At 39.4% G+C, this 14586-nt stretch overlaps 1 protein-coding gene across 4 annotated transcripts in view; it reads left to right on the forward strand.

The window, feature by feature from the left end:
• BCAS1 (brain enriched myelin associated protein 1) overlaps positions 1-14586 on the forward strand; it is a 127579-nt gene that overhangs the window by 85127 nt on the left and 27866 nt on the right. For 3 of the 4 annotated variants that reach the window (XM_050746529.1, XM_050746528.1, XM_050746530.1), the window contains 2 exons: positions 92-304; positions 10745-10786. In XM_050746529.1, coding sequence (XP_050602486.1) covers positions 92-304; positions 10745-10786 — 255 coding nt within the window. The remainder of the gene's footprint in view (positions 1-91; positions 305-10744; positions 10787-14586) is intronic. The other variant, XM_050746531.1, reaches the window with a different exon arrangement.

Consider the following 14586-nt stretch of genomic DNA (forward strand, 5'->3'; position numbering starts at 1 on the left):
CCTCAGTCCGTGTTTATTAAAAAGAGATCTTCCATTTTTAAAATTTTGAGACCATTTTGAATGTTTTCCTTTCATTTTTTTAACTCTTTAGGGTGCTGAAAAGTCACCCACCACTTCAGCTGACCTTAAGTCAGACAAAGCCAACTTTACATCCCAGGAGACCCAAGGGGCAGTTAAGAATCCCAAAGGATGTAACCCATCAGGGCACACACAGTCCACGACAACCCCTGAAACTGCAAAGGAAGGCATCAAGGAGAAATCAGGCCCCACCTCTCTGCCTCTGGGCAAACTGTTTTGGAAAAAGGTAAGTCTAATTTTCAAGCTTTAGAGAGTCGTCAGGGTGGGGATGACTCGAGAAATTCTTTCTGTTGGGCTAACTGTTGTCCTCAACAATGTATGGAAGGTATTTTTTCTTCTTCTTCAAAATGTCTCGACTTGCCATTGAGTTGAAGCCTTCTAACGTGTTCCCAGAAAGAATGAAATGCCTGTCATGTTATAAACATGTGTTTCGTGGGGAAGAAGAGGAAATGAACAAGTAGAATTTTTCATTCTTTGAGTGACTTCATTTCATGACAGAGGGTTGTGGTATTTCATGATTTCATTTTCATTCTGAAATGGTTTAAAATTCTGGCTTCAGCCGGGCACAGTGGCTCACCCCTGTAATTCCAGCACTTTGGGAGGCCAAGGCGGGCGGATCACGAGGTCGGGAGATCGAGACCATCCTGGTTAACCCGGTGAAACCCTGTCTCTACTAAAAATACAAAAAATTAGCCCGGCGTGGTGGCCGGCGCCTGTAGTCCCAGCTGCTTGGGAGGCTGAGGCAGGAGAATGGGGTGAACCTGGGAGGCAGAGGTTGCAGTGAGCCGAGATCGTGCCGCTGCACTCCAGCCTGAGTGACTGAGCGAGACTCCATCTCAAAAAAACAAAAAACAAAAAACAAAAAAACCTGGCTTCTTCGTGGTCTCTTTGAGCACTCTTACTCTGGCAAGATGAGCCACCTAGGGGCTCTCTGTCTTCACTCCTCCCCAGTCAGGCAGAATCATTCATTATCAGCCACTAGGTCTCCACTCTCCTTTTAGAAACCTAGGGGGTGTCCATCAGTTCACCACTAGGCTAGGCACACACTGTGCTCTATGACAGGAAAAGTCAAACCACTGTCCGATTTTGTTCCCGTCTGAGGTCTGAGTGGTGCAAGGACAGGGGGATTAGGGCTGAGTTATTCTAGATCTATTCCTCAATTATCATTGCTGAGCAAGCCCCAGCTGCTACACATGTGCAGAGCTTGTGTCTGTTTTAAATTTGGCCAAAAGATGAGCAAGAAGTTGGAGATGAGGGTGTGGGTGGAATTCGTAGAGTTGGAAAAATCTAACTTCAGAATTTCATCAAAACATCTATTGCGCTTGGCACACCACGCAAAGCAGATGATGAATGCAGATGTCACTGTGGTGTCAGCTTTACTCTCTCGTCCAGAATCCAGCTGGATGCAGGGCCTGTTCCCTGTTTGCTTCCTGTCATACAGAAACCTTCCTTCTAGGTTCTTCCCAGAACACAATCTTCAATATTTCATAAAAACTTTGGATGATGTCAGCTGACACATTCTGTTGTAATCGTTTTTCTTCATCACCCACCATTACTTATCTGAAAATATCTTTTACCAGCAATATAATAGAAGAAACAATTTCCAAGTGAGTTATATGTGTATTTGGGAGACAAGAGAGAAGACTTAAGTGGCCCATATTTGAATAATTTTAGTTAAATAATTATCACGTATTCATATGCATATTCAAGGTGCCTTAGGAAAAATAGAGTTAGCACATTAAATTTGAGATTAACATATGTTTTGCTCAAGGTTAAATAAGCATATGTTGTTGAAAAAGGAATCTAATAAAAAGGATAGTGTTATATCAATAATCGTTCTGATAGTAGATAAATAATGGTAAATTTGGGTCCTCCAAGACGCAGACACCAAGACAGAATTGACATGCAAGAGATTTATTGGAGGAAGATATCGGTGAAGAAGTAAGAGTGGCAGGGCTAGGTACAGAGAGCCTTCAGACTACAGAGAGTTCTGACCATCTAGGAAGAAAGAGAGAGAAGGAAGGAGGAATGGGTGGAGAAAGCCTCAAACTGAGGGTGGTTCTAAGAAAGTCCTGACCAAGCCAGTGGAGAATCGTAGAGTACAGATTGCGTGTTCTGGGAGGCCCACACTGGACCGGAATGAATGGCTCAGTCAGTACTCCTGTCGTGCCCAGTCATTGGTAAGAGCCCCCAGGGAGAGGAGTGGATGCTAAAGCCTTGACAGGTGGGGCTGTCCTTCTTGCAGGAATCTGAACAGCACGTTTCCATGGCTGCTACAGATGATACGATATGGCAAAAACCACACAGGTAGCGTGCCAGTGGCTGAAGTTTGAGGAACACTGATGTAAGAGCTAAAAGTTTGAAATCAGACAGATCTGATTTTGAGACTCAGTTCGTCTCTATGAGCTTTCGTTTCCTCACTTGTAATATGCAAATGATAACAGTACCTATGTCAAACAAATGAAGTAAGGATTCAGTGAAATAATGATGGTAAAACCTCCAACACTGGACCTAGTACAAAAGTGCCCATTGAACAGTGTTACCTCTCATCTATTTCCTCTGTGCTCGGGAGGGTTGAAGAACTAACCGTGCCGGCCTGTTTATCTTTCTGTACTGTCCGGTTTGAGAAAGCTGCTAAACTATTGCCTCAAGTGCTTATTTAATGTTTGGAATCTACAAGAGATACAATGGTTCTTCTCTGAAGTTCAAGCTATTCCTTTGAAAAACAATGTCAGGACAACTTGACATTCATCTCCCTAATGATAGAACTTCATTATTTCAGTCTCACTGTCTTTTGCGCCACTATTTAGCTTTATTTATTTAGTATATCATTAAAAATATGAAGTTAAAAGAAATCAAAAACCAAATCCCCTGTCTCTCCTTCTTGCGCCTGATCAGAAGAAAAGGCTCTACAAGGAAGTTTTACTTATTCAACAATATTTTAATTACTTCATTTGTGCTAAGTCGTTTTGTGCTAAATAGTTTGTGCTAAACACTAGGCATTGAAAAAGCAGCAGTAAACAAGTGTCTGTCCTTTCCTAGCTTATATTCTTGTAAGAAAGCGTATATTCTAGTAGAAAACAAAATGAGGACCTTTGTTTTCTTTAAATTACAAAGACTATGATTATAAATTCACCCTTGTAAATTTTTGAAGAGTTTTGAAAAATGCAAAGGGAAATTCTAGGAAATTCTTACATTTTCTTATATTTTCACTGATAACTAACCTAACCTCTCTTTCTTCTCTCATTTTTAGTTGAAAAGCTTTCAAACATATTGATTTTCAAGTTTATAAGCCTGTAGTTATGGACGGCAGAAACGAATTTTTCCCAAAACAGGCTATGGATATGAACGTATAAGTTGTTTTGATTTATAGTCTTTATTGCTAGAGTAGTTATTATTATAAAATTTAAAAAATACCTTTAAGGAAACCAATTTCAAATTATGTTGTATTTTCCAAAAACATGTTTAAAATGCAGTTAACTGGAGTAAATATGCCCTTTATTGTTCTGAGTAAACTGGGTTCTCACTTGCCCTGTGATACAAATAACAGGTTAAATGTGAGATCCAGGCATGGCTCAAAGAACTGACTCAGAGAGGATGCTATAATACATCAGTCATAAGTTATTTACACTATTTGAGTTTCTTTTCCTCATTTGTTGAATAAGAGGATTGGGATACATAATGTTGATAATTCTTGTGTATGACAAGGCTTACATAACAGAATCAGAAAGGTTGAACTATGTATCCTTGGACAAATTGCTTGACCACTCAAAGACCCTCCTTTCTAATCTATAAAATAAGGACTATGTTTTTCTCACAGTATTGTTATAAGAAACCAATAATTGTACATATAAAGCACCTAATATACAGTATGTGCTCAATGAATGATGTCCTCATTTCTTCAAGTATGAACAATCAGTGGTCATGACTAACTATGCACGTGTGGCTTCTGGTGTTAACACCACCCTAAGTACAAAACAAGTATAAAATTCATTTGCTATCATCAAAAGATTTGAAATCCATTTGGAGGACCATGATACACACACACACACACACACACGTATTTGTAATTAATAATTGATATATTTGGAATATCTTCAAAATAGCCCTTTTCTGCTTTCCTTTGGGGGAGACAAAGAGTGGGGTGGGAAGAGAATGTGCACTCTGAAGCCACAGAGACATTATCAGGTCTCAGTTCTGACAGTTACTGACTGAATTTTAGCGGAGCACTTAAACTCTTGAGCCTCAGTTTCTTCAGTTGTAAAATTGGCCAATGATACCTATCTTTCATGTTTATTGGGAGGAATGAGAAAGAAAGAAAAGAAAGAAAAGAGAAAGAAAGAAAGAAAGAAAGAAAGAAAGAAAGAAAGAAAGAAAGAAAGAAAGAAAGAAAGAAAGAAAGAAAGAAAGAAAGAAAGAAAGAAAGAAAGAAAGAGAAAGAAAGAAAGAAAGAAAGAAAGAGGGAGGGAGGGAGGGAGGGAGGGAGGGAGGGAGGGAGGGAAGGAAGGAAGGAAGGAAGGAAGGAAAGAAAGAAGGAAAAGAACACCAAAAGACTGATACTCAGTGAATTATAACCCCATTCTGAAACAATGAAATTTGCAATTTAGTGTTACTCTCTGGAGTACAGGTAACAAATGCTATGGTTGTTTAGAAAAGGGAGTAATCAGTGTACGTCAAAACAGACTTAAGAACTTAAAAAAATGTATCTGAATCTTTTGGGTGATTTGTTTCAAATACAGATTTTAGCACCTTCCCATTGGGGATTCTGGTTGAGAAAATGTGGGCATATGTCTGGACAATTATGGAAGCACTTGAAAGATGGGCTGACCAATCTGGGCTTAATAGAAAATGTCTTAGGGCTACTGTGAGCTTAATGAACTCAGAAGAGCTGTCACATGATCAAAATGATGCTTTTAGAAGACTCACTAGGAACAGGGCAAATGCTGGCTTAAGTGTTACCATATGAAAGTCTTTTAAAGAAACCTTAAGAATTGAATTTGCTCTTTAAAGGAGAAGCAACTCTGTTATTCTAGTTTCTATGGATAAGCTATCTGCTGTTTAGCTCCCCTATTCTTAGCAATATAAATGTCCATACAGGAGCCTGTAGATTTCAGACTAGACTTTTTTATTGTCACCGTTAATGAGGCTGGACCTCAACTGTGGATCATCCACCACAACGTACTCATTGGCAGTAGAAAATAATGAACTGAAAAATGATGCTCCTGGTTCCTTAGCTCACAGGCTTCCTGTTATATAGAGAACATACAGAAAGAAGGGAGAAGTTGCCTTCATTTGTCTTTATGTATGAGCATGGAAACAATGCCCAATACAAATACAGGTTAAATGTGAGATCCAGGCTTGGCTCAAAGAGCGAACTCAGAGGATGCTATAATACATCAGTCAGCTTTCAAGGAGAGTAGAGACACACCTGAAGCCCCAAAGGCAGGTGTGATGTTCGAGTAAGAGCAAAGGTTTAATAGATGTTCCAGTAGAGACCTAGAAATTAAAGGAGATTGGTTTCCATTTTGAATACTAGCTTGGAATACACCATAAAGCACTGAACCCACTGCCTGACAATAATAGCCTAAGAGTGGCCCTACAATGTGGGTTGTCATCATTATTATCTTTATTAGCATTACTATTTTTTTCAACTCTGTGCAATTGCATCTAATGCATGCTACTAAGCTGGAGGAATGCAAGCCAACAAAGAATATTTATTAAGAAACACAACACATTGCAAGGAGCTGTCTTTGGAAAGGCCTCTGGAATCTGGCCTCGGCCCTGTTTATTCAAAATTTTTATCAGTTAACTTGGACAACGACCAAGTCAAAAGAACATTTATCAAGTTTACAAGCTGGGTGGGTTCACTAATGTAGTCCAAAATATAAACAATATGAATCTCAAAATAATGGCACAATGGGCTGAAGTTAGTATGACCTAGAATATTTGGTTTTCAAAGATCAACATGCCACTATGTTATGGTACGTGGGCCATCAAGATTTTAACTAAGACCCACATTGTCCCCTACTCCATTCCAACTTTGGAACCTAATATAACCTATTAGTTAGCAGTGTTAAAAATGTCTGTTTATAAGGGGTTCAGTAGCAAACATACATCTGGCCCAAGCCGGCTTAAGAACATTTCAAAAGCGATATAGAATTACTCAAGAAAATTCCTAAATAGGTCTAGTAGATCTAGCCAATGTCACTGCTTCCCAGCATTTATAAAAATCGCTACTGTTAATTGAAAATATACCATGTGCAGGTACCGTGCTAAGTGCTTTACATAAACAAAATAAATATCAGCAATTTTCGTAGAATGCTGAGCATAAATGAATCCATGCCCACACAAATCCCATCCAGATAGTTCCAGGGATCCAAGATAGGTGATCATGAATCAGCCTGGGCTGCCATATGTCCCTTCTGGGTGGTCACCCCCAAGCCACACCACTGCCACCACCGCAGCCACCAAGGAGATGATCCGTGCCAATTTATCCCACTCGTCACTGCTGCTGGGACTCCCAAGCCCACCGGAGTTCACCTGTCTCTTGCAAGGCAACAGGCAGAAAACGTTTTCCTTCCATGTTAAGCTCAGCGCTGAAAGGAGAATCCCGCTGCAGCTGCTTGGGCCCCAGAGTGACCCCATTTGGCAAGACCCACCGTCGGCATCCATACAGCCCCTTTTCTCTCCAGTCCACACCCAATTCAAGAGTAGCTGAGCTGGACTGGGTTGTGCTACCAGTCACCAGCACCCTACCCAGAACCACTATTTCCCACAAGCCCTGGAGGTTGCTGATTCTGGAGTTCCCATTGCTCCTGGTAAATTCTCTTTCTAGGGTCCATTTCTTGAAACCTTTATTTTTGCTCCACTTCAATGCATTCTGGCTTATAGAAAAGTCTATAAACCACTGTACCCTAATTCCAGACATGGTTCAAGTTGTTCCTGCCCCTCCCCCATACGCATACCTTCCAGGATCTCCAACTCCCGTGTAAATGAGAGTCTTCATGTAAGTACCAAGAGGAACCATGTGGGTTTGACTCCAGCCACCAGGCTTCAGTGAGTCGCAGCTGTGCTTCAGCCGTGATTTTCCCTCCACAGGCTTTATTTTATTTTTCCTTAAAACAACGCCATGATCGGTAGATAGTCTAACAGTCAGCCTTTGAGTTAAGTGAACTGAGGTGCAGAGAAGTGTGATTAATTTGCCCAAGATTGCATTGCTGAAACACTGAATTTGTACCTGATTCCTTAGTGTATGGTGCTCTAGACTTGGATTCTGAGCAGATTTTCTTTTACATGTATCAAACGCTAAAAGGGGGATCAGAACCTGTCCTCTTATTATCCATTTTTGAATTCTTATATTAACTGGATATTTTGACAACTGCTAACAGAAGGCTACACTTGTAGGCCAGTGTGCAAATGTACAAAAATAGTTCAAAATTACTTAGAATGTCTCTTGGACACAATCTGAGAAGCATTGAATCATTTACATAGTGCATTTATCTCCTGTTTTCATTCTGCTCCAATTCTCCTGGTGACATTAAGAATCTCTTCTTGGCCGGGCATGGTGGCTCATGCGTGTAATCCCAGCACTTTGAGAGGCCAAGTTGGGCAGATCACAAGGTCAGCAGATCAAGATCATCCTGGCTAACACGGGGAAACCCCGTTTCCACAAATTTAATACAAAAAATTAGCCGGGCGTGGTGGCAGGCGCCTGTAGTCCCAGCTACTCGGGAGGCTGAGGCAGGAGAATGGTGTGAACCTGGGAGGCAGGGCTTGCAGTGAGCCAAGATTGTGCCACTGTACTCCAGCCTGGGTGACAGAGCAAGACTCTGTCTCAAAAAAAAAAAAAAAAAAAAAAAAAAAAAAGACGTCTCTTCTTAATATTCACAGGCATTTATTACTGTACAAACACCTGCTGATCTCTTTTTTAAAGACTTAAAAACAATTAGAACTTAATGCATGTTTTTTATTTATTGTACTTTTTAATACGTACTACTACTTATAGCAAGGATGTTGATATGACATTTACTGTAATGATAAGGCATTTCTTTTAAAATATATTTAACTTTAAAAAGTAAAATACATTTAAGTAAAAAATATTAAGTAAAAATGTATTTAAGTAAAAAGAGGGTCAGTTTAAAGAAAAACATCAACTAAATAGAGGTGGTACATGGTCAGGTCAAGAATTAGAACATGGTATGAAAATCACTGAAGTCTGAGAGATGCTCAACTAAATTAGTTCCCAAAAGTAGTGCTTTGCCAAATAGCCAGACTTTAAAAATATAAAATAGCAATTCCTTTTGAAACAGACAATATTTATAATGCCAGATTTAAAACATCAGAAATATGTGGAGATCTGAAACCATAATGAAGATTTTAAAAATCTGTTCAGAAGCAGCCACTTATATTCCTCACTATCACCTACATTGGTAATGGAATCTATACCAAGTTACCAGTTGCTTCTGAAATATAGTGAGCAATGAACAGCCAGAAACTTTCTAGACACGGGCAATCAAAGATAAAAACTAGTCTTGTTGCAATAAACTGGGACAGGAAAAAGGGTGTGAAAACCTAGAAGTACTGTTCTTAAATAATGGAAGAGTTTTCTCGGTCTAATATAAACAGTATAATGATTCCTGAAACTTTTGTGGGCTGACCTTAGGTCTGGCTTTAAAGATACCATTTGGTTCATTACCTGTTCATAGTATTAACTAGTGTCTGACTAACCTCAGAGAAAAGGGGTGCAGTTTCAAGAAAGTATCTGATTTGGTTTGGCTGTGTCCCCACCCAAATCTCATCTCAAATTGTGATCCCCATAATCCCCAGGTGTCAAAGGAGGGACCTGATAGGAGGTGATTGGATCATGGGGGGAGCTTCCCCCATGCTGTTCTCTTGATAGCGAGTGAATTTTCATAAGATATGATGGCTTAATAAGGGGCTCTTCTCCCTTCACTCTCTCTTGCCTGCCACCATGTAAGATGTGCCTGTTTCCCCTTCCACCATGATTGTAAGTTTCCTGAGGCCTCCCCAGCCATGTGGAACTGTGAATCTATTAAACCTCTTTCCTTTATAAATTACCCAGTCTCAGGTAGTATCTTTATAGCAGTGTAAAAACAGATTAATACAGTAACACTACTGCTAATTTCTTCTGAACACACTGCAATTTCCTGATAATCAGAAGCTTCCAGAAATTCAACAATCTCTTTTAGGAACATTTTTGTGCCCAGAGAAACTTCACTATGGGAAGAAGATAACTAGAAATAAATTATGCAATCTGAAGATCTCATCTAGAGAGACAATAAGTCTGTATGTGAAGAAAGAAGTTCACACAATTGCCAAAAAAATGTGTTTCTGACCCTTGAAGTCATCATAGCAGGGGAAAATTTGGTTTTTAGATGTAAAATAAATGCATTAGAAACATTTCTACCACTTTCTGGTTCTAGTTTAACTGGAACAAGTGGCTTCACCTCTCTGAACCTCTATTTCTTACTCTGTAAGTGATCACAATACTTACCATTTTGGGGTGCTTTGAGTGAGATAATATATAATGCAAGATGCCTAGTGCAGAAGATATATTTGTAAATATTACTTCCTGTCTTCCCCTCCCCTGGATGTCTTAAAGAAAAAAAATAGGACTTAGTAACAAAATGGATATAGACAGAGTTCTTAACTTGTAATCCAAGAGGAGAGACACAGAAGGTCTATGAATCCTGAAATTATTTGCAAAGTATATTGTTTATGTGCATTTCTCTGGGAGGAGAGTCCAGATCTATGAAATGAGTCTCAAAGTGGTCTGTAACATCCACACCCGTCCGTCCAGAAGTTTAAGAACCACCAAAAGAAAGATACAAAAATGAACTCCAAAGTTGGCTGATAGAATAATTGTGACTTTGAACTTTGACAGAATCGGGGTAACTCCTATCCCACTTGGGGCAGGACTGCATATGCCAGAATTACTCCAGGGAGTATAATGGTGTTTGAATGTAGATAAGTAGGACTGCAGCAATCTAGCCTTCCACAGACATGTTTTAGTCAAATTGAATTTTGACTTGATGAACTTGGCCTAGACTGAGGCCTGATGAAAGCAGCGGCCCCTGCTGCTGGCCCCTGTGCTATGGTCAGGATAGGGCTTGGACCTTGCCTATTGTATTATAAAGCCTGCTTGCTCAAAAGGGCCACTGAATGAGTTTCTCTGGACTTATTACCAGAATTTTCCTGAGCAGCTTCTTTGTTTTTACCTAACAGTGACTCTGTATTGAATGATTAATTGCATTTCTCTCTTTTCATCAGCTACTAGAAAATATAAAGACAAGTACGTTGCTTACCTACAGCAGTTAGCATTTTCTTGCTTACCTACAGCAGTTAGCATGTTCTGTGACAACACTTCTGCTTGCTCCATTTGTATCATGGCTGCATCCGTGTTTTAATTTTCTCTTGGTTGCATTTTAAAATACATAACTATATATATATACATATATATATACATATATACTGTTTTCATTTTTGTAAGTCTCCTTCAAGTCCTTTTTAGAATGAGGTGTACATAGGCAATTCAGTGTCCCCAAATGCACCACAAGACTGTGAGCCCAACTAACCCTTTGCTTTTATGTAACAATTTTGTTTTTGTAACCTTTTAACTCTCACTTTTGTTTTTATCTTCCTTTAGTCAGTTAAAGAGGACTCAGTCCCCACAGGTGCAGAGGAGAATGTAAGTTACACATTGCACAGCAGAATCATTCCATTCTCATCTTCCGCCATGTTGGACAATTGGGCATTTTCAGCTCTGGGATCCTGTGTTCTTGCATGCTGCCAGTGTGATTTGTTTGTTGTAGACTCTTTCACCCCATATGTGATTAGGGACGCATGGAGGATAACATTGGATGAATTTTTGTAACTCTCATTGAATCAGTGCAAAATAAGTGCAAAATCAGGGCACGAATTTTTATAATTGTTATCAGTAGGGGATGAAAGAGTCTACTACACGTAAGAACAGCTTTGTGCTTCCTTGAGGGATAATGATGCTCCGCCTGCTGCTTCATTCCACCTTGACTGCTCGTTCACTCTTATTTCCATGGTAATCCAGTTTCTTACTAATTCTGGGCGGTACCCAGGACAGGGAGTTGCATCAGGCATGAGAATATCTTGCAGCAATAGACGCTGAGAATGTCAGTCTCAGGTTAAGACAGCTGACTCCACAGGTCTACCTCTGAGATAGAGACGTTGAGCCTCACTGTTTTCCTGGCTTTTAATCTTCTAGAGGAATCGTCAAAATTTTCAAGACAGTACATTCATCCCTGAAAGGGATGGTGCTATGTAAAGCACCACAAAAACGTAGCTTCCAGGGAGATTAATAAATTGACCTCATGAGTTTCAGACCCAAAACAACAGCTGTCTGCCCTGAAAGAAGTACAGTCTTTGGGAAATTTTTATAAGTAGGGATAAGTGAATTCACAGCTCCTTAAGATAGAAACCGGACATTATTGTTTTGCCAAAGCAAAACTGTTCTGGGTGTCCCTTATTTACTTGCCACAAATAGGGAGTGTGTTTTTATTTTTATTTAGTTATGGGAACTGAACAGATGTTGAACATCCAAACACGTTCCTGAAATGTTGTCTGTGATGTGGAATAAAAATTAGAATGGCTATGTTATGATTTTTGTTGGAAGAAAAATCTTGAAATTGTGTCCAGAGTTGGTTCCTTCCATTGGGTTCTTGGTCTCGCTGACTTCAAGAAAGAAGCCACAGACCTTCACAGTGAGTGTTACAGCTCTTAAAGGTGGCACAGACCCAAAGAGTGAGCAGCAGCAAGATTTATTGTGAAGAGCAAAAGAACAAAGCTTCCACAGCATGGAAGGGGACCCAAGTGGGTTGTTGCTACTGGCTAGGGTGGCCAGCTTTTACTTCCTTATTTGACCCCACCCACATCCTGCTGATTGGTTCATTTTACAGACCGCTGATTGGTCCATTTTACAGAGTGCTGATTGGTGTGTTTACAAACCTTTAGCTAGACACAGAACACTGATTGGTGCATTTTTACAGAGTGCTGATTAGTGCATTTACAATCCTTTAGCTAGACACAGAGCACTGATTGGTGCATTTTTACAGAGTGCTGATTAGTGCATTTACAATCCTTTTGCTAGACAGAGTGCTGATTGGTGCATTTACAATCCTTTAGCTAGACACAGAGCACTGATTGGTGCATTTTTACAGAGTGCTGATTGGTGCGTTTACAATCCCCTAGCAAGACAGAAAAGTTCTCCAAGTCCCCACTTGACCCAGGAAGTCCAGCTGGCTTCACCTCTCAAAATCTGTTTGTTAGTTTTGCTGCCCTTCCTTCCTTCCTTCCTTCCTTCCTTCCTTCCTTCCTTCCTTCCTTCCTTCCTTCCTTCCTTCCTTTCTTGAGCCAATCTTAGTAGCTCAGCAAAGCTAAGGTCTCTCATCATTCCAGAAAGTTCTCATGAATTACTATTTTATAGAAAGTCAAAGTTTGTATTCCAGCAACCTACAAGAAGGAACTCCACAAGACTTCTTCCCATGAACTTTAAGTTTAAAAGCTGCCAGTAAAATCTGTAGCATCTGTTAGCTTTGAGGTTCTGACTTTTCTAAAGAAAAACTTTTTGGATATTTGTGTGCAGTTGCTTGTTTAGGGAACCCTGTGTTTCCCACAGCTCAGATGCTACAATGCAGAGTTGATCTCTAACAGGCAAACAGAAGATATTCCATTTTCTAGTGTGAAATTTTAAATAGAAATATAAACAGGAATTAAAAGTTAAATTATTGACACCAAACAATAACACAAAAACTGATGATAAGGACATAAAATAAGGCAAAATATTTGTTAAATAAAATAAACAAGCATTATAAAAATTGCCTTAAATGACTTAACACTACAAGTGACATTTTGATTTTTAAGGCTCAATATTTCATCCTCTTTTTTTTGTTTGTGTGTTTGTTTGTTTGTTAGTTTGTTTGTTTTCTTGAGACAGAATTTTGCTCTTTTCACCCAGGCTGGAGTGCAGTGGTGCAATCTCAGCTCACTGCAACCTCTGGCCCCCCAGGTTTGAGTGATTCTCCTGCCTCAGCCTCCCAAGTAGCTGGGATTACAGGCAGGTGCCACCACACCTGGCAAATTTTTGTATTTTTAGTAGACACAGGGTTTCACCATCTTGGCCAGGCTGGTCTCCAACTCCTGATCTGAAGTGATCTGCCCATCTTGGCCTCCCAAAGTGCTGGGATTACAGGCGTGAGCCACCACTCCCAGCATCAATATTTCATCTTTTGACAGCCTATCACTTGGAGGGAATGAGGATGATGGTTGTGACGTTGATCTCATCATCTTCAGGCCATACCACCTCGTGAGCCTCAGTTTACTCCTCTGTTAAATGGCAATAATAATATCACCTACACTTTAGGGTTCTTGTGGAAATTAAATGAGATAATATCTATAGCATGCTTACTTCAGTGCCTGAAATGTAGGAGGAACTCAATAATTTTAGGGATCAGCAAACTATAGCTCATGGGCCAAATACAGCCCACAAGCTAAAAATGATGTTTACATTCTAGAATGGTTGATAAAAATTAAAAGAAGAATATTTTATGATGTGAATTCAAAGTTCAAATTCAGTGTCCAGAAATAAAGTTTTATTAGAACACAGACATGCTCATTCCTTTACATATCATCTATGGCTGCTTTACTGCTAGGTAGCAGAGTTGAGTAGTTTCAACAGAGACACTGATTGGCAGGGCCTTTGCAGGAAAAGTTTGCCACCTTCTGCAGTAATTGTTAGCAAATTAGCAAATAGGAGACAACATAGTAAGTGAGCATGTCCCAGTAATCAGTGATTTTATTTCCTAGTGAAATTATACAGCTCACAGCTGACTCCGTGTCCATGTGGATTGAAGGAATATGTAAAACAGAGTTAGATTTAATTTCCACCTCCCAAATAAGAGAGAAAGCATTAGTCAAAACAATGTGTTGTACTCTACAACTTCACAACAGGACAATTGGATGTGATTAACCATATTACAAGAGTGCTTTAAATAGCGACTTCTGGCTAAAATGTGGTTGAATTTATTCTTTAAAATTTCTCCCACCTACACCTTTCTGGAACTAATCTATCAACTGATGCAAGGCCCACTTGTATTAAAAAAAAAAAAAAAAAAAAAAAGAAAGAAAAAAAAGACAGAGTGATGTCAACATTTCTCAAAGTTTTTCACAGAAAGAAAAATAAGGATTTTTGAAGCCTATGGAAGTTTAGTGCTTTTCCTAGAATGTGCTTCTGGTCCTATCAGAAATAAATCTTTTTTAACTCTTGAAATGATAGAATCTATCAGTTGTAGTAAAAAAAAAAAAAAAAAGAAAAAAAAATGTTTTGCTCATTGGTTGAGTTAATGTTCTAATGAAAAAAAAAATTCTTTCCTTCCAATAACCTGCAAGACCATGGAAACAGGTACTTCTGTTGCTTATCCCTCTTAATAAGTAACCTCTCAGTTGCAAGTGAAAGAAAAC

This window comes from Macaca thibetana, chromosome 10, assembly GCF_024542745.1.
Source record: "Macaca thibetana thibetana isolate TM-01 chromosome 10, ASM2454274v1, whole genome shotgun sequence".
Taxonomy (NCBI): domain Eukaryota; kingdom Metazoa; phylum Chordata; class Mammalia; order Primates; family Cercopithecidae; genus Macaca; species Macaca thibetana.